This window comes from Diorhabda carinulata, chromosome 11 (assembly GCF_026250575.1).
Source record: "Diorhabda carinulata isolate Delta chromosome 11, icDioCari1.1, whole genome shotgun sequence".
In the NCBI taxonomy this organism is placed as follows: domain Eukaryota; kingdom Metazoa; phylum Arthropoda; class Insecta; order Coleoptera; family Chrysomelidae; genus Diorhabda; species Diorhabda carinulata.
Window position 1 is genome coordinate 11,326,228 of NC_079470.1, and position 22,445 is coordinate 11,348,672.

A 22,445-nucleotide genomic window follows, 5' to 3' on the forward strand; every position below is an offset into this window, starting at 1 on the left:
ACTCTGTGTAAACGTGGCACCCATTTTGAATAAAGATTCTTCAGGTCAAATGTTCATGCATGCCTTCTGATATCTTTATCTTTACGGCTTCAGCTAGCTCACCGATAGCAAATGGTTCTTTTCGATGGAACAGAGTCGGGATAATACTTTTATAAGTCATTGCTGAGCAAGAAGCAATGATAAATTAACACACGAAATTGTTTTGAATAAATTGTTTATGAAAATGACAAAAGTAGCTGTCACTTTTTACTGACTGATCGCAATATCATGAAATTTTACACAAGTTGGTACTTCATAAACGTCATACGGATTTGACAATGGCAGCGCCATCTCCGTGTCAGTCACACGATTTATTGAGTTATGCAATCATATATGTAATACATATGGACAGTTTCTATAAGTGGAAGCTGTTTCAACTAAGAAAGACAAAATGGCGACGATTTCTCTATCCTCCAAGGTTCCAGCTCGGTGCTGCGTATTCTCAAGTATGCGCAGTATAGATAAAGTGTCTCGAACGAGAGAGAAAATGAATATTGTCGGCACCATAACATATTGAAGTTTTTTCCCATACCAACTGTCCATATAGGTGTATTACATAAAAGTATAACTGCAGTATACTGATAATTTTATTTTTTACTAAAGACTACTGCTCTGCCTACTCTTCTTTTTCAACAGTAAGCACTGTTTCTTATGCAGGCTGCGGTATTAGTGCGAAGAAGCCAAATTACTGTGTTCTTCTGTTTATTACCTTGTATAACTTTCCGTAATCCTATATTATAGGAAAATGGAAAAAAATTACGGAGTATTACATTTGTATATTTCAAAATATGCTTTTCTCATTGGATTTTTGCGTACTAATGCCGTGTCCTTTATAAACTTCTGTCTCATAAACTTACATCTCTAAATTAACATCATCGCTCATATTTCTGTCACGTAGTGTCCATTTTGCACACAATTTCTTTCATCATTTGTAAAATTTCTAACGGAAAAATAAATGAAAACTTTCATATAATTTTTTGCAAGACAACAGTAATAGAGTGTTTCCAAATGCCAAAATAATGAGGTTTTCAATATTATATATACGATTTATAATTTTTGTAATGTTAATACAATAAATTGAAACTTTTATAACGTTAAGAATAAAATTTTAGAGCCTCAACAACACTTAGAAATCTTTCTTTTACATCAAATAGACAATTAGTTCATTTAAATTTGGGAAATATGACAGATAAAAAAGTAATTCGAAGAATAGTCACTGTAAATATTATAAATGTCATTTATTAAAATTGACTCGCATTAACTGTTGAAACATCTTGGGCTATTGGATCGACTAAATATGTGCCAAAGCGTCATTGCAAGGATGCTTAGTCAGTTCCAGAAAACTGGAATCTAAAGACGAAAAATTGGGAGACCCTTGCCCTTGCATCAACGAATTATCCTCTTTCGAAAACCTACAAGTATGGTCTAGATCACTGGTCGGCTAACGTATTAGCCAAAGAGTCAAAATATGAACATTACAACAATTTAAAAAACAACGAAGCCAAATCAGCTGGTTTAGTTAACTTTTTACTCCAAATAAAACTAAATTCTATACTTAATAAATGTATAGATATTGATGAGAACAATGTGCTTGTATTTCCTTGGAAAATTTGAGAAAGTCGGGTTTGTATGTTGTTTTTAATGGGATGATTCCAAGTTCTCATCATTAAGAAGACTTCTCAGTTTACTCTTGATCATTTTCATACTTTAAGAAAATTGTTTTCATATATATGTAGACTGTAGAACCAAAAAGGGAAAGAACGGCAAAAAGAGCTTTTTCAGCTTATCGTAAGAGTCCGGAATACTATTCCAAGCGTTAAAAATGAATCATGCAAAGCAAACTACTGGTGTATTCTCAATTCCACAACAGAGACCGTGCCGGATTTCCTTGTTTCGAAATCCACCGATTATATATCAAAGCTACCAATGTCGATTCCAAAAGTAGAAAATTTCAACTCGGTTATTGTAGCATTTACAGAATTTTTGACACTTTGCCGACCACTTCCAAAACCTACAAATATGGTCTAGATAGACATTTGATTTAATAACCGTGCTGGGTTGATGTGTTGGACGGAAAAATGATAGAGTAGGTATAAAGGTGTTAATTGTTGGACAATATACTGCCACTATTTTATACCGTTATAGATTTGATATGACCACATCGAGCTAAAGTGGTTTCAGAAGAAATAGAAAATCTTCATCTATCGCTTCCAGCCAGATCTCCTTATCTGAATCCTATAGATCTTAAAATCAGTTACAAAAACCAATGATGACCACAATCTGCGACCAGAAATCGTATGGGAGCTTAAAAATGACCATCCTTCATTGTCAAGGGAACTAAATACCGTACTAATTCAAGATAAAGACCTTAATTGCACTCTTTTCATAATCCTGAGAGAATAATGATGACTTTTCATTATTAATATTTCTTATAGGACCTTCTGATATTATTAACTAACATCATTTGTTTGTTGAGAATAGTTTTGATACAAGACAAAATTTTATCACAATATTTTGAGGCTAACAAAAATATTTGTAGCATAACTTTTGGGCCAAACATTTGGTGTAGGTCAAACCGTACATGTGATACAACTCGATCTAAATGGAAAAAAATACTTATAGGTTCATTATTAGGGCAAGACATGCTCCACATTTGGTAGATGCTTCATGAAAATCATGTTCATGTACCCACTAATAATCCAGTGACGCTACTGTTCAATGGGGGTGCACAGAAAGATTTGAAAATACGACATGCCCACAGTTTATAAATTTTACACCTTCAATACTAAATTTAATGCAATGTGAAACACCCTATTACGGTATATTTTCATTATTTTATCACAATCCTTTTTTCTTTATAGGGATTTAAGCCACAACCAGATATCTGTCCTCGGGAAAAAAACCTTTCGTGGAATACAATCGTTACGAAATTTGTAAGTTATCATGTTATGCTAATTGTAAAACTAATATCAGTAATATTTTTTCAGGCAAATTGATAACAATAAATTAACTTGTATAGATGATAACGCGCTGAGAGCAATGAAGGACTTGGAAATATTGTAAGTGTTTTCTTTGGTCTTAAACGAATTTTCACTTTATCTTTATCATAATTCTTAATATTTTATTAACAATTATGATACCAAATCTTTCAATTATTGATTTCTAATAACGGGATTTGAATTACTAAATTTAAACGGTTTCATATTCTCTCACTAAAACGATAATCCGTCCACACCTGACTGACCGATATCTGACCCAGCAAATTCCAAGTAACGTTCTTAATGTGCAAATAAAATACAATTGAATTAATCCACCCCAATATATCTGAATTTGGTGATAAACTAAATAACTTCTACCTGCTCTTTGTTCCATACCTACACGAACCCAGACGAGGCGAGAAATTTATTGTGTCTCGAGACAACGAAGCGATCGGATCCAGAACGCCGAGATGCTGCACCGTTTCCAAAGATTTAGCTCGCGCGGCGCAGTTTAATAATCAATGTAGTTTTCGCCCCTGTTCTGGTTTTCAATGGTGATTATGTCGCCTCACTATGCGACTGATGATGGAATGATGTGTTCCTAACAAACCAGTAACATATCGCAATGAACATCCTTCATTCAGAAGAGTCGATGCTCGCACTGCCTCCTCCATTGACAAATTTCCTCACCGGTTCATTTTTTTACTTGATATACTCCCAAATGAAGTTCCAAACATGTGATAAAAACTATTACAATTAACAGCTTGCTTATAAATATCAAGAAAAGTATGAGTGGTGCGTTAATTTTGTCCAGGAGTTTATTTTACCACTAGGATTGTACCCGAAACGCTGTGTATTGAAAATTTAATGAAACTCCACTAGAATAGAACGAACGTTGAAGAAATATGAAGAAATATAAACACTAAAACCATTATACAACTTTTACTAGGATATATTCATATAAGATGTCACTGGTTCATTTAGACCTTAATTAAATAATGTAATTAATTTCGCTTTGTGAACAATTAAACTTAACGATACTTTATTAATATTGATTCAATCAGTTTGAAATTAAACTACAATATAGTATAAAAATAAGCGAATGAGTGGAAAAAACGAAGATATAACATATAACATAACCTGTAGGTGTTAATCGATAGATCTCGGATATCTGGCAGCTTAGGAAAACAATGAGACTCGAGGAGGAACATTATTATTGGAGGGAAAAGAGCCGTTAATAGAGTCACGTGTAGAATTACCTTGACGTGTTGTTAATAATGCCGTTGATGATGTCGTTAATCAATTATATTTCCCTCCTTCTTCATCTTTATCTGTACACATACAAGGTCTTGGTATCATCACTTGGTATATTGATAATAATCTAAAGATTTATAATGAATGTACATTTTGGTTAAAAAATATTGAGACACGTCATATCCCAGCTTAGAGTTTAGTTCGTTTACAGTGCTCTATTTTTTATTATATTCACTAAGCAAAGATAACTTTGGTATACAAAAACGAACTTAAAGAGTGCATTATGTTATTAAGTCTATTGAAACTAAGGGAATATGGGTGATTCCGTTCTAACTGTGATTTTTTGTATTCAAAATTTCAAGATTTTAAAATTTAACTTTTCTAACTTTTTTATGCATATTATTCATCTATTTTACTGTAAAAATAAAACTCTAAGAGGAATTTACTACAACTTCAAAGTATCACGAGCAAGACACAAATGTCGGATTTTGAGTTCCACGGTACTGACTCATTTATCCACGGTACTGACATGGTAACTTAAGATATTAAACAACAAGTGCATCAATTTTCCTCAGTTTGATCATAAACATTAGAATTTATAAGGTAATTAGTTTAAATCATTTGTTACGACAAAAAAAATTAATAATTTATCGGTAAATTCTAGGAATGGACATGACACGGTACTGACATTCAAGTGATGTAGTATAAGTTTTCTTTAAGTGGCAAGTTATATTGTATAAAAATAATGTTTAAATATCTTAAGAATTATTCAATTAACACAAAATTTTTATTAATTGATTATTAATTAATGACTAGTACAAAAAAACAATACAGGACATTGAATATCACAGTTATAATGGAATCACCCATATGCGTTGCTCAAAAAAAATGACGAGCTGGTCTTGAAGAATCTAATGGCTTTTATATTCCACGACTATTCAAAGAAGTTGTTGTTTATATTTGCGAAATGAAATTCTTTTGAACTCAACAACAATGATTTTAACGGTCTATGTTTAATACCATGGACGGATCGGGTGACCAACGACGAGGTGCTAAGACGAATGAATAGAAAACGAGAACTACTAACCATTGTAAAGAGAAGGAAAGCTTCCTTCTTTGGCTACATTTTTAGAAAACAAAAATGTGCCTTGTTACAGCTGAGATAGAAGGCAAGCGCGGTATGGGTAGAAAATGATTTTCATGGTTAAAAAACCTATGGTTCCATGTAAATCTAATACTCATGACTGAATATCGTGAGGAATTCCAAAGGACGATTGCCAACATTCATTAGAATGAAACAGGCACTGGAAGAAGAAGATATTTAAGCTTATGATTATAAAAATGAAGTACTTCAAAATATAATCTGCAGAATGTAATAATCTCATAGGAATCAACGCATAAACACACACCAACGCTTAGAATGGTTCCGTAATAAAAATTATTGTTCAAATCTTTGAACCCTTTCCAAGTCGAATTTTGAAAATCGCAGAAATTTGTTTTTAGGTATTTGTACGGAGAATGTTTTAGTGCAAAAACGAAGTCGATATCTCAATTAGCGGCCGAGAAAAACGAAAAAATCGAATTTGCAAACATACCCCGTTTTACCCCATTAAAATCGAAATTTCGCAAAATCCTTTCTTGGCGTACCTCTACACACCGATACAAACTTACCCTCAAAATTTCATATCTCTATCTTTAATAGCCTTAGCTGGGCGTTGATGAGTGAATGAATCAGTCAATCAGTCAGGACATCCTCTTTTATAGATACATATTATATCAAACTTTCTTGATAGCAGAAAGAATTTAAGCGACCTAAATCATGAATATTTTTAATTTATTCATTATAAGACGTCTTGGAAGCGAAATTTTATCCACAGTACCCTGTAATCTCATCAACAACAGAGTCTTGTTACCTTAGTTAAACCCGGCTACGATCTAAAGGATTATGTATACGGTTTTGATGCGATAACTAGTGATAAAACACAACAAAGTCTTATTAATTAATGAGCTAGTTCAAAATACAATAATTCATTTAAGTAAATAAAAGTTTCAAATATAATTCATGCATAAAATTCATTTTATAACACCTGGTTGACTTAATCGAAGATCTAAATGAGGCAGACTTTCATGCAAAAGCTTAGACTAACGAATTTGTTATTCTTTGCGCGAAAAAAGACTACTCGTACTAGCTTACTCTAAAGATCAGACTGAATCCAAAACTGCTCTTGCACAAATTCTTGGACTTTAGTATAAAGAATGCTACTCGCGTGCTCTTAACATGTAGAATATCTTCAGATTGTACGTAGGGATTGCGAAAATCCTTCACTCCAAAGACAGCTCGATGGTTCTCACGTACGGAGTCCATGTGTACGGTCCCAAATAAAGCTAGAGCTCTAACTTTTAGACTTAACTAGATCTTTCGAAGCCATGAAAACAGTATATTCTCCACGAATTGCAGGCTGGAGTGGCTTACCATGCGAAAATTGGACGCGGACTGCAGATTATGCAATAATTTTGATGAGTAATGACCAAATAGCGCTTTATAATAAGGAATTGGAGGCACACAGCACTGATAAAGAATGGAGATCTGCAAAATCTAAGCCTCCAATACTAATTACGTGATTCACAGTTGACTCCAGGATGAATTGCTTGCTCGTAGCACGAAAATAATCAAATCTTTCTCGCTTGGGAGAGATTCTAACGTCTTTAAAGGTAAAGTATTCGTTGTGATGGAATAGTGGATGGCCGATACTCAATCGAGGATATAGAAGCACAGTAATCTCGATCTTCTCAGACAGCAGAAGCGGCTAAAGTAGTGTGCTTCGGGCCTTTCGCTGGAGTGTAAAATAGTCCTACAAGAACCAATGAGTGATAGCTGCAACGATTTTATCATAATTGAAGAATGAATAGAAGAAATAACACACTCAATATATTGGTCATGAATTAACAAAAACTAATGGAATTGGTCTGGGTATGTGTAGACACTACATTTACTAGACAACGGCAAGAATACGCAGAAGAAACTAAGGGAGAAAACGATACATTTTTAAGTTTGCAATGCATGTACAAATCCCCTAGATTTTTAATCGTACCAATGGATGTATGTATCCGAAATTATAGCTCATCTCTATTAAAATCATGATAAAGAGCCACCTCAAGTCGCGTCGACACACAATTTGAATGATATTTTGACATGTGGATCTAAAAGTCTAAAATTATACCACCATAAAAGTTCAGTCTGTTCAATAGAGACTTCAGATAGAATATTGACATTTTCTGACAAGCTATTTCGAATTCTAAGTAAACTTATTAGCTTTCGTACTATTTTTAGAGCTAAAGCTTTTGTGATAATCATTATTTGATTCTAATTTTTGCTGCCCATTCCAAATTTGATTTTTTTCAAATCATCAATTTCGCTGTAATTCTTAGTAACTAATAACTAATCATGTACTGACTGACATAAGAGTTTTTATTATTTACCAAAGCTTGTTGAAAGAAAAGACATGGAATTTGAAGCTTTTTCGTGTGTGGAATATCCAGTTATTTGGTATGATTTTTAAGCATTGAAAATACACAGAAAATATTCCCTTTTTTTAATATAAATATATTTTTAGGACCTTAAATAACAACAATTTGACATGGTTGGGTAAAGATATGTTTAGCAACATGTTCCGATTGCGAACGCTCCGATTAAGCGATAATCTTTTCCATTGCGATTGCCAGATGTCATGGCTTGCTAAATATCTGAGACATTCTTCACGATTAGCACAATATACGCGTTGTTATTCCCCAAGTCATCTAAAAGGACAGGCTATAGTCGATCTTCAAGATCGTGATTTCAAATGCTCAGGTGAGTGTTACTTAATTTTATTACGGATCATTTTTATTAAAATTCTCATTAGTAGATGCTAGTAGGCGATTATTTTTATATATTTAGATAGATATTAAGTCCGGATGTTATTTTTTAGGTTTAGTTGAAAGAGCTATTAGTGGAGAATGTATCAGCGAACCACAATGCCCTCACCCTTGTCGATGCGCTGATGGAATTGTTGATTGCAGACAAAAAGGACTAACAAAAGTTCCTGATCATCTTCCTGACAGCATAACTGAATTGTAAGCTAATAATTTAACAAATATTTATTCATTTGTTCAAAAATTGAAATGAAATTCGCGAAGGTCAAATGGTATTTGTTTTTCAGGCGGTTTGAACAAAACGAAATAACTGAAATTCCACCGAAAGCTTTCGTGGTTCACAAAAGACTCAGAAGAATGTACGTATATTCAAAATATTACAAAATAATCCTAATTAACCATACTTTTCTTGAATTTCTAGAGATTTGAGCAACAATAAAATTTCAAAAATTGCTCCAGACGCTTTTCAAGGACTTAAAGCCCTAAGTTCGTTGTAAGTATTAACAAATTATATCAAGAATTCCATATTTTGATCCAAATTATAAATATCATCCACATTAGATGATAAATGAAATTGTAAGAATGCATAAAAAGGTCTTGATCCAGCGTCCCATATATCTGGTCTTCGACGGACTTATGGGTCGTTTTTAACCTAACTTTTCCGTAATTATAATGATCTAACTATGTGTAGTACGTTTTTGAGGTTATGATGTAATCCTATTTTCATATGTTCCAAATCTACAAAGAATTTTTACCTTTACCGTTACATTTAATTAAAAATACTTTGTGTTATCGCCAGATGTCTCTTTAAGGAAATACTTTCATATTTTCAAGTGAAAAAGTATTGAATCATTTATTTAAAGCGTCAGAGTGTTGTTAAATTACTGTGACTATAATTAAAAATTTTAAAAATTAAAAAAAATAATTAAAATATTAAAAATTCGTATCAAAATACATCAATAAAGGATAATCAAACATTTGACTGGAATTTTGACCTTATCCTGTGCCATCTACTGATGAAATGAATGATTTAAAACAAAATAAGTTGAAAAATTGTTTATTACAAACATTTCCCTCAAAAGAGATTTAAGAAAACTCTATAACAAATTTTGATATATATATTTTGATATTTTTTCAAAATTTTTACAGTAGTTTATAATTATTTTCCACTCCTTTCATAAAATTTAATAATTCCTCCCTATTAATGTCTAGTCTAGTCTAGTATAGTACTCAGTTCTCAATCAGTTTATCATCTATTTCTGTCACTTAATTTCAAAATTTGTCTCTTTAACTTTAGGGTATTGTACGGCAACAAAATAAAAGATTTGCCAGCTGGCGTTTTCCAAGGATTGGTGTCGTTACAACTACTGTAAGTAGTTTTCAAAATAGTGTAGAACAAAAGCCAATTCAATTTTTTTGTAGCTTACTTAACGCCAACGAGATATCTTGTATCCGAAAAAATACGTTCAGAGACCTGCACAGCTTGAGTTTATTGTAAGTATCGGGACAAAAATTTTGATTATTTAATACCCAAATTGTTTTTTAGATCTTTATATGATAACAATATTCAATCTTTGGCTAATGGAAGCTTTGATTCGCTTAGAAGCATTCAAACCCTGTAAGTTTTTAATTACTTTATCACTACTCTTAATTTAGCATCGTCAAAATCTATAACTTTCTCAATATTTAGTTCCAACCTTTTATTACATCTCATAATGATAGTTAATATTAATAAAATTTATTGATGTATATGGTAAATTCAATTGATACTTTGTAAATAATTTTACTGATGAAATCGCTTTACGTTTTGTTGATTTGTAGCCATTTGGCTCGGAATCCATTTATCTGTGATTGTAATCTGAAATGGCTGGCAGAGTATCTACATAAAAATCCCATTGAAACCTCCGGAGCAAGATGCGAAACTCCAAAAAGAATGCAAAGAAGAAGAATCGAATCATTAAAAGACGAAAAGTTCAAATGTAAGGGTAAGCACCTTTCCACTATAATAAGTGGTAATGGTGTTCCATTTAACATTCATTCTTATTATTAATATAAGCTGTCTCTTCCTGCTTTATTTCTCTCCTACACTACATATTCATCATTAGATTTATATATAAATTCATTTATATATAAATTCCTAAATAACTTGACTTCTATTTTTATCATAATTTATCTATGTTTAGCTAAATTCCATCTCATTTCATAATTCAAATTTTAAGCTGGCTTATTACATATGATGAATTTTGGGTTGAAACGTTTTTGTTTATTACAAGAAAGAAAAAATTGCAAAAACTACTCTGTAAGATTTCTAATTGTACCAAATTATAGTAATCAACAATGCAACAAGTCAGTTTACAATAGACATAAGGGTAAGTCTTGATATAACAACTTCGATATACTTAGGTCAAGAAGAATTTAGAACTAAATTTGCTGGTGAATGTCTTATTGACAACGCCTGTCCATCCGGTTGTTCTTGTGACGGAACCGTCGTGGATTGTTCAGGAAGAGAGTTGAAGGAAATTCCACGAGACATTCCATTATACACAACAGAATTGTAAGTATTATTCTCAGATTAAATTATGTAGTCCTAGACCACAGACCATGGTGACAAATCAGTTCAACTTGAAGAAGAAGAAGAATTTATTGTCTATAATAAATTTATTAATGCATCTAAATAAATTTATATTACTATCAGAAACTGTTTGAAAGTTTATCCATGAAAATGAAAAAGGGAAATCTAATCTTTGTTTGATACTTGTGGGTTTTCTGGGTATGATTGAGTGAAAAATAATAAGTATTTAACAATTTTATAACATGCTGATGTGGGTCCTACAGATTAATTGTTTCAATCGATAAGTTTATTCATAGAATAAATTCATATTCTAGAAGTTGGATTTACTTCAACACGGACGTTATATCAAATAGTATAAGAAGTAGTACTAATAGGAAAGACATTTATGTTTCATAGTACTGTCCTGGAAAAAGTATTAACCACTTATTGAAAATAATCCATCAAATAATAAATCAAATATAAACATTTAGAAATCGCTTCACATAAAAAAACTTGATCTGAATCTTATCTTCCATAATTAGATCAAAAACCTACCTAAACTTGCCCTTTGAAGTGTTCTTAATTGATTACCATAATATGGATAGACTTGAAAAGTATTTTTAACCGAGGTAACTATCAAACTACGAGGATGATCCCAGAAATACCTGGCCTGACGTAGAGATGGCGGTATTTGCTGAAAAATACCACTTTAGTAGAAAGTACACAGTATACAACATATGTTCCAAGTTTGAAGGCGCCGCGTTGTTTAGTATTTGTTGGGCTCCAGAAATTATGAAGAAAATCCTCAAAGCGGTACTGGATGATCGTCGATTGAAAGTGCGGGACCTAGCAGACATAGTAGGTATTCTAAAAAGTACTGTACATCGCATATCAATTGAAATTTTGGACATGAGAAAGCTGTGCGCAAGATGAGTGCTGCGTTTGCTCACAATGAAACAAAAACAGCGTCGAGAAGATGTTTCCATCGAGTGTTTGGCAATGTTTGAATGAGTATAGATGAAACGTGGATCCATCACTTCATACTTGAAACAAAATAACAATCAAAACATTGCAATGAAAAGGAAGAACCGGTTCCAAAGAAGGCAAAGACCGTTCCAACTGCAGTCAAGGTTATCGCGTCGATTTTTTGGGGTGACTAGTGACGGTTCAAAAACTTTTAGTTTCATGATAAAGAATTTTTCATAATAATTCATAATTTTTTGTTTGCGAAGCAACCGTTACTTGAACTGAAGTTAATTAAACAACTATTTGGGACTTGTAGGAAATTGAAACTTTAAAAACTGGAGCTTTATATTATTTCAGATTACTACATGATAATGATTTGGGACGTATAAAATCAGATGGACTTTTTGGAACACTACCCAACTTAATTAAACTCGATTTGAGACGTAATCAAATAACTGGAATTGAAGAAAATTCCTTTGAAGGTGCTTCCAAGATATCTGAATTGTAAGTGGATACTAAAATTTTCATTTCCATATGCTGGGTAATATATATGAAGCACTGTATATTGAAATTGATTATGTTTTAATAAATTATATAAAGAAATATTATTTCTTCTAGGTTGCTTTCTGAAAACAAGTTGCTGGAAATTCATAACAAAATGTTCTTAGGCTTACATAATTTGAAAGTCTTATCGTTAAATAATAATCAAATAACTTGTGTTATGCCAGGATCTTTCGATTTTCTTCAATCGTTACATACACTGTAAGTTCTTTCAAATATTCTCTTTGACATCTTAATATCAAACTGTTTTTCAGTAATCTGGTACAAAATCCATTCATGTGCAATTGTCATTTAGCATGGTTTTCTGATTGGTTAAAGAACAAAGGATTAAGTGGCTCGCCTCCGAGATGCGCTGGTCCGGATCGAGTCAAAGAAGTTCTCATTAGAGAACTACCCAAAACTGAATTCAAATGTCTAAGTAAATCACATTCAAATTAATATTAATTTCTGTCATATGATAATTTTGGTTATTATTTTAGGTGAAAGTGATCAAGGATGTTTAGGCGAAAATTACTGTCCTCCAATGTGTTCTTGCACGGGAACTGTAGTTCGATGTTCTAGGGCTAATCTCAAAGAAATACCTCGTGGTATACCACCGGAAACGTCAGAACTTTATTTAGACTTCAATGAAATCGACAGGATACAAGGAGATAGGATTAAACATTTGAAATCATTGACAAGACTGTAAGTATTTTTATTATAGTTGAGTAAAAGATAGAAATTATGTCCTAAACTTAATTTGTTTCTTATAGGGATCTTAGTAACAACAAAATAGCAATGTTATCAAATGACACGTTCACGAATCTATCAAAATTGTCTACCCTTATAATCAGCTATAATAAGTTACAGTGCATTCAAAGGGATTCATTGCAGGGATTGTTGTCTTTAAGAATTTTGTAAGTATTTTGTTTTAGTTTTAGCAGCTTAAATACTTAGAAACACTAAAAATCGTGTAAACAAATATCAATACTTACTTTATTAGTAAATTAAATTAAAAATTCTTCCCCTACAGTACTTACATACTTGACAATTAACAATAATCATAGATTACTTATGATTAGAAGGTTCACAACAATGTTATTTGTTTCGACCTCTAGGACTGAAAACGTCAACTAATAATACAGACAACTAATAAAACCTGCGATAAATATCATTTACCAAATAAAAGTCTCTCTTCAAATAAATTTTAATAACATTTTTGGTATTTCATACGAAATTTTGTTGTTAATAAAACTTTTCTTTGATTTTGCAATATCTAGCGACATCTAGTAAGCGTATGAAGCAATAAAATAGATACTTTCTATTAATTTTATCTTAAACTGTAGTTTTTGGTATGAATCAAAAGATGTCGACACATATTTTAGAAAGAACATTTTATATATCACATTCTATAATACAAAAATCTATTTATAAATGAATTTAGAATATTTTTTGAAAAATAGTCTTTTATTTTATCTTAAATCAGTTTGTGATTAAAATTTTTCATTTCATAGTATGTAGCGACATCTAGTAGATGAGTGTGGAAGATTAAACTAAATAGGAATTTATAATTACGATCAAATTTCAATAGAAGTATAACGACTGAAAAATATTCGCAGCTTTCTACATTTTTTCGATTTCATCTTCGGCTCTTGCTTTCGATATAAATCAAAAGATGTCGACACATTTTTGATGGAAAAATATTTAAAAATTTTATATTTTGATTTTTCCTTAGGTCTCTTCACGGAAATCAAATATCGTTAATTCCAGAAGGAACTTTTGCTAATTTGAAATCGATCAGTCACATGTAAGTAAAACTAATAATAATTCTTTGTTGTAAACTCGTGAAATTTATTTATTTTTAGAGCACTTGGAGCGAACCCATTATATTGCGACTGTTCTTTAAAATGGTTGTCAGATTGGGTAAAAGTTGATTACGTAGAACCAGGAATAGCTCATTGCGCCGAACCTCCGGCAATGAAAGACAAATCAATTCTATCTACACCGTCTTCATCTTTCGTTTGTAAAGGTAAGTTCTTTACAAACATAAAAATATGTTTCTCCACGCTTGCTGTTTTAATCACAGTGATTGTTAGTAAATGTCTGATCGAATCTAGTGAATATCTATAATAAAAATGAAGAGTCCCACTCCCCCACCACAATTTAAATGTGTTTTTGCAAAAGATCCAGGAACAGAGGAATAATTTAAATAAAAATCTGCACATTGACATATTCTGTAATTTCAAAATTTGTCTTATTACTTACTATTGGACATTGAAGTAGTATGGATTTGCCACTGAATGTACAGAATATTCACGAGAATATTCTAAAAAATATTGGATTGGTAAATCAATATATTAATTCCGTCAAGTATTTGACGTCGAGTTACATCAACTTGAGAGAAAGTAGTTTGACCAAATCAATCCAAATTCCGAAACCTTTTAAGGAATATCCAGTCCTGATATCTTTAATGATATCTCATCTTCTATATTATCAACAATTTTTTTAGTATCTATTGATCGTTTTTATATGTTATGTTTCAGGAAAAGTAAGCAACGACATTTTAGCAAAATGCGATGCTTGTTATACATTTCCTTGCCAAAACGAAGGGAAATGCGTCACTCTGTCTGAAGGGGACTTTCAGTGCAAATGTGCCCCCGGATATCACGGAAAGAAATGCGAGTTTATGATCGACGCTTGTTACGACAACCCCTGCCGAAATGATGGGAGTTGTAAAGTGCTTGAGGAGGGGAGATTCAGGTAAAAAAACTGTCAAAAGTATTAATGCGGTCTAAGTACCATACCATGGTATTTACAAAAATTTTTTGACCAAACTTCAGCTTCAAACAAGAAAGAACCATTCTTACAGACAAAAATGAAGCCGAATATATAAAAACACAGTAGATTAAAGCACAATATTCCTCTGTTCCTGGTGATTTTTATCTTATTCAAAAGAGTTTTTGAACTTTTGTTTGTTTTCTATCAGCTGTTTATATTATTTCTTCTCCATAATCCTTACTTATTGAAGTGGTTTATTATATAATAAACATACTTTTGTCATACCTCATTAACGATTCATTTATATTTTGATCAAGAAATTAATCCACTGGAGCCAAAACTGTAGGTAGAGAATATTCTATAGAGCATTAGACTATAAAAACTATCTACTACACCGACTACGTTGTTCTAAAAAATAAAACATATTGACTTACGTTACCTTATTAAGTATAAGCTCTACAACATTTTGTGGGACTTTTCTCCTCAACAATCCATAGCATTCTGTCTTTTGACTTGGTGCACCATCGTGTGATTCGCATAAATTATCCATGACACTCTCCAACCATCTCATTATTGGCCAGAACTTTTTTGGTATTTCAATCAAATACTTCGAGCTTTGATGAAACGAATAACATTTTATTGTAGTAGGATACCACTTATCTCCGCCTCATATCGCATTTTTCAATCATCTCCCAATTTACGTCTTCATATATTCTCCTGATGACTTTTTGAAATCTTCTCAATCTTTCTTTATCGTACTCTTCTAAACGTTTTCTATTGCACAGTTTACTGTGTTGAAAGTTTGATCCGCTTAAGCGATCACGTACTTCGTTTTACTTTCATAAACTAAGAATTCAACCTCTCTAGCTTTCTCTTATATGTCTTCGAACAACACCACCAGTCTTGCTTCTTGCTGGTAGTTCGATCTCATCATTTGTGTTGACTTTTTAAATATTTCAATCCTTTGGTCAAAATAGTACTTGATAACAGAGAGAAGAGTAATTATAAACAATGTTTCTGATAGTCCTTCTCATTGCCTAGTCCCTTTATCTATAGACATCAATATCAAGTGTCTTTCTAGACATCTCAAAAAGTTGTTTAAATTCAATGAAACTATATGTGGGTGTCAATGTTGTTTTATATGATCAAATAGTGAATCATGTCACAAGTACCCCAATTTAACATTACCAAGAGCAAAAATCTAAGAGAAGAAGCGGAGAACCAAGTTATAAACATCTTACACAAGGCACATACTTCAAGGAACCAACAAAGAAACAACGACATAAAACAAATTTGTGAATTGAAAGATGTAAGATACGTTAGAGATAAAAGAAGAGACTGTAGATATTATTTTTATTAGCCAAAGCGTGCAGGCAGATCAGAAAACAGTGTATAAGCTGGATCTAAGAAACCCAGTAGTAGCTCCAAGACAGAACTTTTATAAAGAAAAGTACAAAAAGTGTAATTTAACATAGATTTCTATCCAAAACTTTTTCTGATTGATTTGATAATTTAGCTTATTTAATAAAACTTAGATTATAGTTGTTTTTGTTTCTTTCTAGCTGTCAATGCCTCCCAGGGTTTACCGGAATGCGATGCGAACACAACATCGACGACTGCATCAACAACAAGTGCGAAAACAACGCCACTTGCGTCGACGGTATCGCCGGTTACCGATGCAAATGTCCCGCCGGATTCATGGGTGATTACTGTGAAAGAAAAATTCCCTTTTGTACTGAACAATATAACCCTTGTAAAAATAACGGTCGTTGCGTTGATCACGATTATTATTACACTTGCGAGTGTTTACCTGGTTTTAAGGGCGAGAACTGTACCATCAACATCGACGACTGCGAGAACCACATGTGCCAGGTTAGTTAAAACTAAAGCTTAACTATTTTTGAAGTAAAACTGTTAACTGGTTCGTAAGACATGGTAACGTTTCACTTGTGTGTTTTCTTTATCTATGTCATATCCAAATCATAATAATGTCATTATTCCATTGCATTTGTAACGAGGCTAAATAGTATCTTCTTTCCTTTGTAACTTGGTCTTTACCTGTATGATTACACAGTTAAAGAGTACTTAAAATGATATAGTTACATTGTTTTAAATAATTCAAGAACAGGATTGGAAGGAAATTGATGGATAATTTTAGGAACCTTATTTTCTGTGATCCTTTTTGGCAAGCGAAGCATGTTTTATAAAGGACTGTCGTAAAAATGTCACCAACCTCTGAACTCATTGGATTATTGATTTAGAAATTCATATTTTGCAGCTATTTTATTAATTTTTCTGTTTCTTCATAATCGATAACCTCCTCATTATTATCGGTGTATCACTGTTATTTTCTGTTTGTTTTAGAATGGAGGTACATGTGTAGACGGCGTAAATGAATATTTCTGTAAATGTACTGGAGAGTACAGTGGGAAGTTATGCGAAATTACGCCATTGGTAGCTATGATGTACCCACAAACTTCACCTTGCCAACATCACGATTGTGTTCACGGTGTTTGTTTTCAACCGTCTGGTACCAATGATTACCTCTGCAAATGTGCTCCCGGATACTCTGGTAACTAGATTATTAATACATACTTATTTTCATTGCGAAACTAATTCTAATTTCAGGAAAACGATGTGAATATCTCACTAGTCTTAGTTTTATCCATAATACTTCGTACGTGGAATTAGAACCTTTAAGAACCAAACCAGAAGCTAACGTGACAATTATTTTTGCAACCAAGAAAGAAAATGGAGTTTTGATGTATGACGGTCATCAAGAACATTTGGCAGTTGAACTTTTCAATGGAAGAATACGAGTTAGTTACGATATTGGCAATTATCCCGTTTCGACGATGTACAGGTAATTAATTTCACCGAAAATTTCCTATTATTCCAAAGTTATTTCATATATTACAAAATTTTAGCTTTGAAACTGTATCTGATGGAGAATATCACGTAGCGGAACTGATAGCTATTAAAAAGAACTTTACTCTTCGCGTCGACAGAGGATTAGCTAGAAGCATCATAAACGAAGGTTCTAAAGAATATTTGAGGTTAAGTACTCCTATGTATTTAGGTGGGATACCTCCGGAAGCAGGACAGGAAGCTTTTACCCAGTGGCATTTGAGGAATCTAACTAGTTTTCATGGTAAGATTCATATTATAAACTATTTATTTGTTTTCTCAAGATGATCCATAATTTCTATTATCTCCATGCTCTTCTCTATTGCACATTTCCTTAAGTTCTTATTAGGTGTTGGGAACCAGAGATTCTGTGCCGGGATATGGAACAAGTAAACAGCTATTCTTTTTAATGCCATCATGATGTATTAACCTTGTGCATAATAAATTTTTTATTCATTTTCTTTTGTAAATAGTTTCACAAAGCAGTGTGCTTCGTTTTTCCCATGTGTTCCCTAATAATTAATTTGATAGGGATGTCTCATATCAGGGAGGCAGTTCCAGCAGACTGTCTGGAACTACGTGATCATGCGCGATATGAAGATTGCGTTCCAACAGTTCAAGTAATGAAAGAAAAGTTATACGTTCCAACAGCAAATTGAATTTGTCCAGTACTATTGATAAAAAGATTTTGTGAAGGGTTTGTGGATCATTAGACTGGTTTCTACAAAATGCAACTAAAAAAGCCAAGCATGTCGCTAAATGATTTTAACTTGTCGAATCTATCCTTTAAAGAAGTTATCGTCTGATCTAAGATTCTAAAATAAAACTCTATCATTGTGTTGATTGTTTTCTTGGACGATTTGTATTCATTATCAATCAAGTAATTTAGCAAATTTAAATCGATTTGATTATTCATTGCAGAGCTCTGAATCACTTTGCTCAGATCATTAATTTCATTTAAAATATCGACTCAAATCTATAATTTCGAATTTTTATAGCATACGAATAATGTTTTCGCGATTAGGAAGATTTCTATGCTAATAATTTCGAAAAATAAATCGATAACAGTCTAAATGACATGCTGCTACTAATTTCAGGTTGTATGAAAGAAGTTTGGATAAACCACAAGCCGGTGGATTTTGGTAACGCCCAAACTCAACAGAAAGTCCAGCCGGGTTGCGGAATAATAAATCAAGATCGCGAAGAAGATGAACAAGAAGACGAAATGGACGAAATGATAGAAGAGCCTGCTAATCCTCCGGATCCATGTCTAGCTAATCACTGCAAACACGACAGCAAATGCGTACCGACTAAAAACGGAGAATATGCATGTAAATGTAGACCTGGTTTTAAGGGGAAATATTGCGAGCAAGGTGAGGAAGAGTGTAAGTATGAGTGGTTTTCTGTACTAATTTTCTTGCTTCAGCTAAGATAATACTAAGCTCTATTAGAGGAGAAATGGTGTTGGATTAACTTTTTTCTAATTATAATATCACAGGTATACTTACTTTTTGAAAAAATTGATTTAATAAAACAAATTTTCATTTAATTATATTTTTGTTAAATAGCTGCAACTTGCCGGAAAGAGCAAGTTCGTGAACACTACACCGAGCATGGATGCAGATCAAGGAAGCCACTAAAAATGGCCAAATGTGTCGGCAGCTGTGGAACAAGTTGCTGTCACGCAAGAAAAAGTAAAAGGCGAAAGGTGAGTAATTACCCCTATACAGTGTGTGTCTTGTAAATAATTTTGTCCACTACAATTTCCTACATAACAAGTACAATTTGGTTAATCTATCACACTTATAGAGGCTCATCTCTTGTATCCTTGTATCTTAATGTAATTTCTTTTATATAATTCACGAAACGTGTACGAGTTATTTATCGAAGTTGCTCCAATATAAGGAATTGAATTTCGTTTTAGAGCCCCATCTTCAGACTTAGAAGGTGCTCCGTGAGAAAGCAACACCTTCTAAGTCTGGGAAATTAAGTGAGTCAGCCACTTGTCGTCAATCATCCCAATACCCGGAGCGTAAGACTTGAGCCACGCCATTTCCACTTAAGGGTTTGGAGAGAATATCTCGAGATCCGCAGAGAAGTCATCTATCAGCTAGACGACCGATCTGAACTTCGGAGGCTAGTATGTCTTATTAAAGGAGGAAACCAATCCTATTATCAAGCGACCATTACACCTTACCTAACCATCATTCAGCCTTAGTAACACCATTTATGTCGATATCGATATAACTCCATAATACAAGTCCGATACATGATTCGCACTATCGAATCAAACAATTCCCCTTGCCAAAAACACCCTTTTCACTCCCTGGATTACTACTAGACGATCCCTTTCATCAAAGCTCAAGAAGTGCCAAGCAGTGGCCGGACACACACGGACACGACAAAGAATTAACTCTCTCCCTAACTCTTACTCTTCCTAGAAGAAATCTCATTTGACTTCGACATATAATGTGGTCAAGAAGGAAGTTAAATCTTGAAGTTTACTCCATCGAGGAGACAGCTATATGCTGAGCTCTAATTAAGAATCTTCTCCTTGTTGATTAGGTCAAGTAAGGCTAGATTTGGTTAGGTTAGAATAAGTTTTGACTCCTTTCGCGTGATGCATCTTGTCGGTTGCTCGCATCAGCAAAGAAACCCCTTTTCTGCATCGACCCTTTCAAAATCCCTCTCCTCTTCCTCCAGTAAAAGAATTCCATATCTTGAAATGTAGGTGTTTCTGCCAAACTAAATTTGTCCAATAATATAAGACGATTCACGAATATATCTGCAAACGAGACGGTGCTCGCGTGCTCGGCGTGAATACTCAAGTAAAAACTTGCTCTTAATGTTAAAAATCGAAGGTATACTTTAGTCTTACCCTAATAGATGATCATTTAATTGCAGCTTTAGATAGGTTTTAACCTACTCTTTGTCTTGAGTTTGCAACATTCAAACATCATTCTTTTGTGGAAATAATTAGCGTTGCAGATTCGCAAAGGTTTTTCTTAACTTCTAGTTGTTCATTTTGGATGTATTTAAGTCGTTTAATAACGGAATTTGGAGGGTTTCGATTTATGGAGCTAGTTGGGCTGAATTAAATAATGATTTACCTATTTATTTTTGTTGTAGGTTCGTCTAATTTGCAACGATGGCACCCGTTACACTAAAGACATCGATATCGTGCGTAAATGCGCTTGTACTAAGAAATGCTACTGACTGACAGACGCCGCTAATCACAATTCTAACGCCAAATCATCATCATCATCATCATTTATATCAACGCCCCTAACTGAGACTGTATACGTGGACGACGACATTAGCCAACCCGTTCACGCTCCCATGACCCAAGACTTTGAACCAGAACCGGCCACAAATCAGCCGTACAAATTGACGTTTTACTATGAAAACGACAAAAATAATAATGCGAAAAGTATGCAGAATGACGCTCCTCAAGATCCGCAAAAAGACTACGACGGATTGGTCGTACAGAGTTACGATAGTACTTTTGAAGGAAATAAGGCAGCCAGGTAAGTTGTTAATGCACATTGAAGGGGATAATTTACTAATGACGTCAATCTGACTATAATTTACTAAACCTCAAACACAACTTCGACAACTATGCACTAGTCCAGAACACGTGCGTGCGTATTTTCTGTTTTTGTTGTAACTTTTGTGTTTTTCGTTAATTATATCATTATTTCGTCAAAAAGGATGTAAAGTATCATGTCACGAGATATCAGATGAAAAACATTTCTAAATAAGTCAATAGCAGTACTTTGAAATCACACCTCGTATGTTGGTAGATTAGTTTGCGAAATTTGGAAAAAGTACTTTTCTTTTGATTGATGTATATAAATTGACATTTATAAGTTTTCTATTTATTTTAGTTTGTGAGATAATTTCAATCGTACAAATTCCGGTATACCAAATTCAGTAATCGTCACAAAACTATTGAAAACTGTTTTTCCATTAAGATCAATACAATGATTTAAACAAAGTTGACTTTGTTTTAGCATATTTTCCTTTAAAGGCACCCGTTTATTTCAAGCAATTCTTCTAAATTCCGACTGTTTCGTTTGATGTTTCTGTGCTTATCAATCGTATTTTCGAAATATCAATTAGAAAATGATAAATGCAGTAATCAAGATTTCGTGCAAACCAATTCAAGTATCATTTTCGAATGAATTCGGAAACATTTTAAACATGCATAATGATTGTTTATCAAAAAGCGGCGTTGGATATCCAGATATGATCAATTTGTGTACTTTCATACTTCACTAGTTACTGTTCTAACCAACAATATTGCCGAACGCATCTAGTGCGTTATGGTCTGATGAAAATCTCTCTCCTGTCTTTTCCGAAACAATCTTTTCTTTCTCCGATGGTTGTCCAATACCATTTGGTGAACTTTTTTAATGATACCGGTATTTGTCGCAGTTATGGGTGTCCCGGAAGTACGTCATCAGTCGAGCTGGCCCTATCAATTTCCCTGAACAAAGTTTTACAGTCGTAAATGACAG

At 33.1% G+C, this 22,445-nt stretch overlaps 1 protein-coding gene and 1 long non-coding RNA gene across 7 annotated transcripts in view; one reads left to right on the forward strand and one right to left on the reverse strand.

The window, feature by feature from the left end:
* LOC130899487 (protein slit) overlaps positions 1-22,445 on the forward strand; it is a 531,917-nt gene that overhangs the window by 502,734 nt on the left and 6,738 nt on the right. For 4 of the 6 annotated variants that reach the window (XM_057809455.1, XM_057809458.1, XM_057809459.1 and 1 more), the window contains 26 exons: positions 2,901-2,972; positions 3,027-3,098; positions 7,886-8,121; positions 8,240-8,384; positions 8,471-8,542; positions 8,605-8,676; positions 9,481-9,552; positions 9,606-9,677; positions 9,730-9,801; positions 10,005-10,168; positions 10,587-10,737; positions 12,058-12,204; positions 12,319-12,462; positions 12,516-12,679; positions 12,741-12,945; positions 13,014-13,157; positions 13,976-14,047; positions 14,106-14,269; positions 14,784-15,000; positions 16,581-16,890; positions 17,383-17,590; positions 17,647-17,881; positions 17,946-18,169; positions 19,023-19,310; positions 19,494-19,633; positions 21,055-21,452. In XM_057809455.1, coding sequence (XP_057665438.1) covers positions 2,901-2,972; positions 3,027-3,098; positions 7,886-8,121; positions 8,240-8,384; positions 8,471-8,542; positions 8,605-8,676; positions 9,481-9,552; positions 9,606-9,677; positions 9,730-9,801; positions 10,005-10,168; positions 10,587-10,737; positions 12,058-12,204; positions 12,319-12,462; positions 12,516-12,679; positions 12,741-12,945; positions 13,014-13,157; positions 13,976-14,047; positions 14,106-14,269; positions 14,784-15,000; positions 16,581-16,890; positions 17,383-17,590; positions 17,647-17,881; positions 17,946-18,169; positions 19,023-19,310; positions 19,494-19,633; positions 21,055-21,141 — 3,949 coding nt within the window. In that variant the 3' untranslated portion in view covers positions 21,142-21,452. The remainder of the gene's footprint in view (positions 1-2,900; positions 2,973-3,026; positions 3,099-7,885; positions 8,122-8,239; positions 8,385-8,470; positions 8,543-8,604; positions 8,677-9,480; positions 9,553-9,605; positions 9,678-9,729; positions 9,802-10,004; positions 10,169-10,586; positions 10,738-12,057; positions 12,205-12,318; positions 12,463-12,515; positions 12,680-12,740; positions 12,946-13,013; positions 13,158-13,975; positions 14,048-14,105; positions 14,270-14,783; positions 15,001-16,580; positions 16,891-17,382; positions 17,591-17,646; positions 17,882-17,945; positions 18,170-19,022; positions 19,311-19,493; positions 19,634-21,054; positions 21,453-22,445) is intronic. The other 2 variants (XM_057809457.1, XM_057809456.1) reach the window with 2 other exon arrangements.
* LOC130899494 (uncharacterized) lies at positions 16,358-16,932 on the reverse strand. The gene is made up of 2 exons (XR_009060038.1): positions 16,829-16,932; positions 16,358-16,727 (listed from the first exon to the last, which is right to left on the reverse strand). It is a non-coding gene; the product is annotated as an uncharacterized LOC130899494 (long non-coding RNA).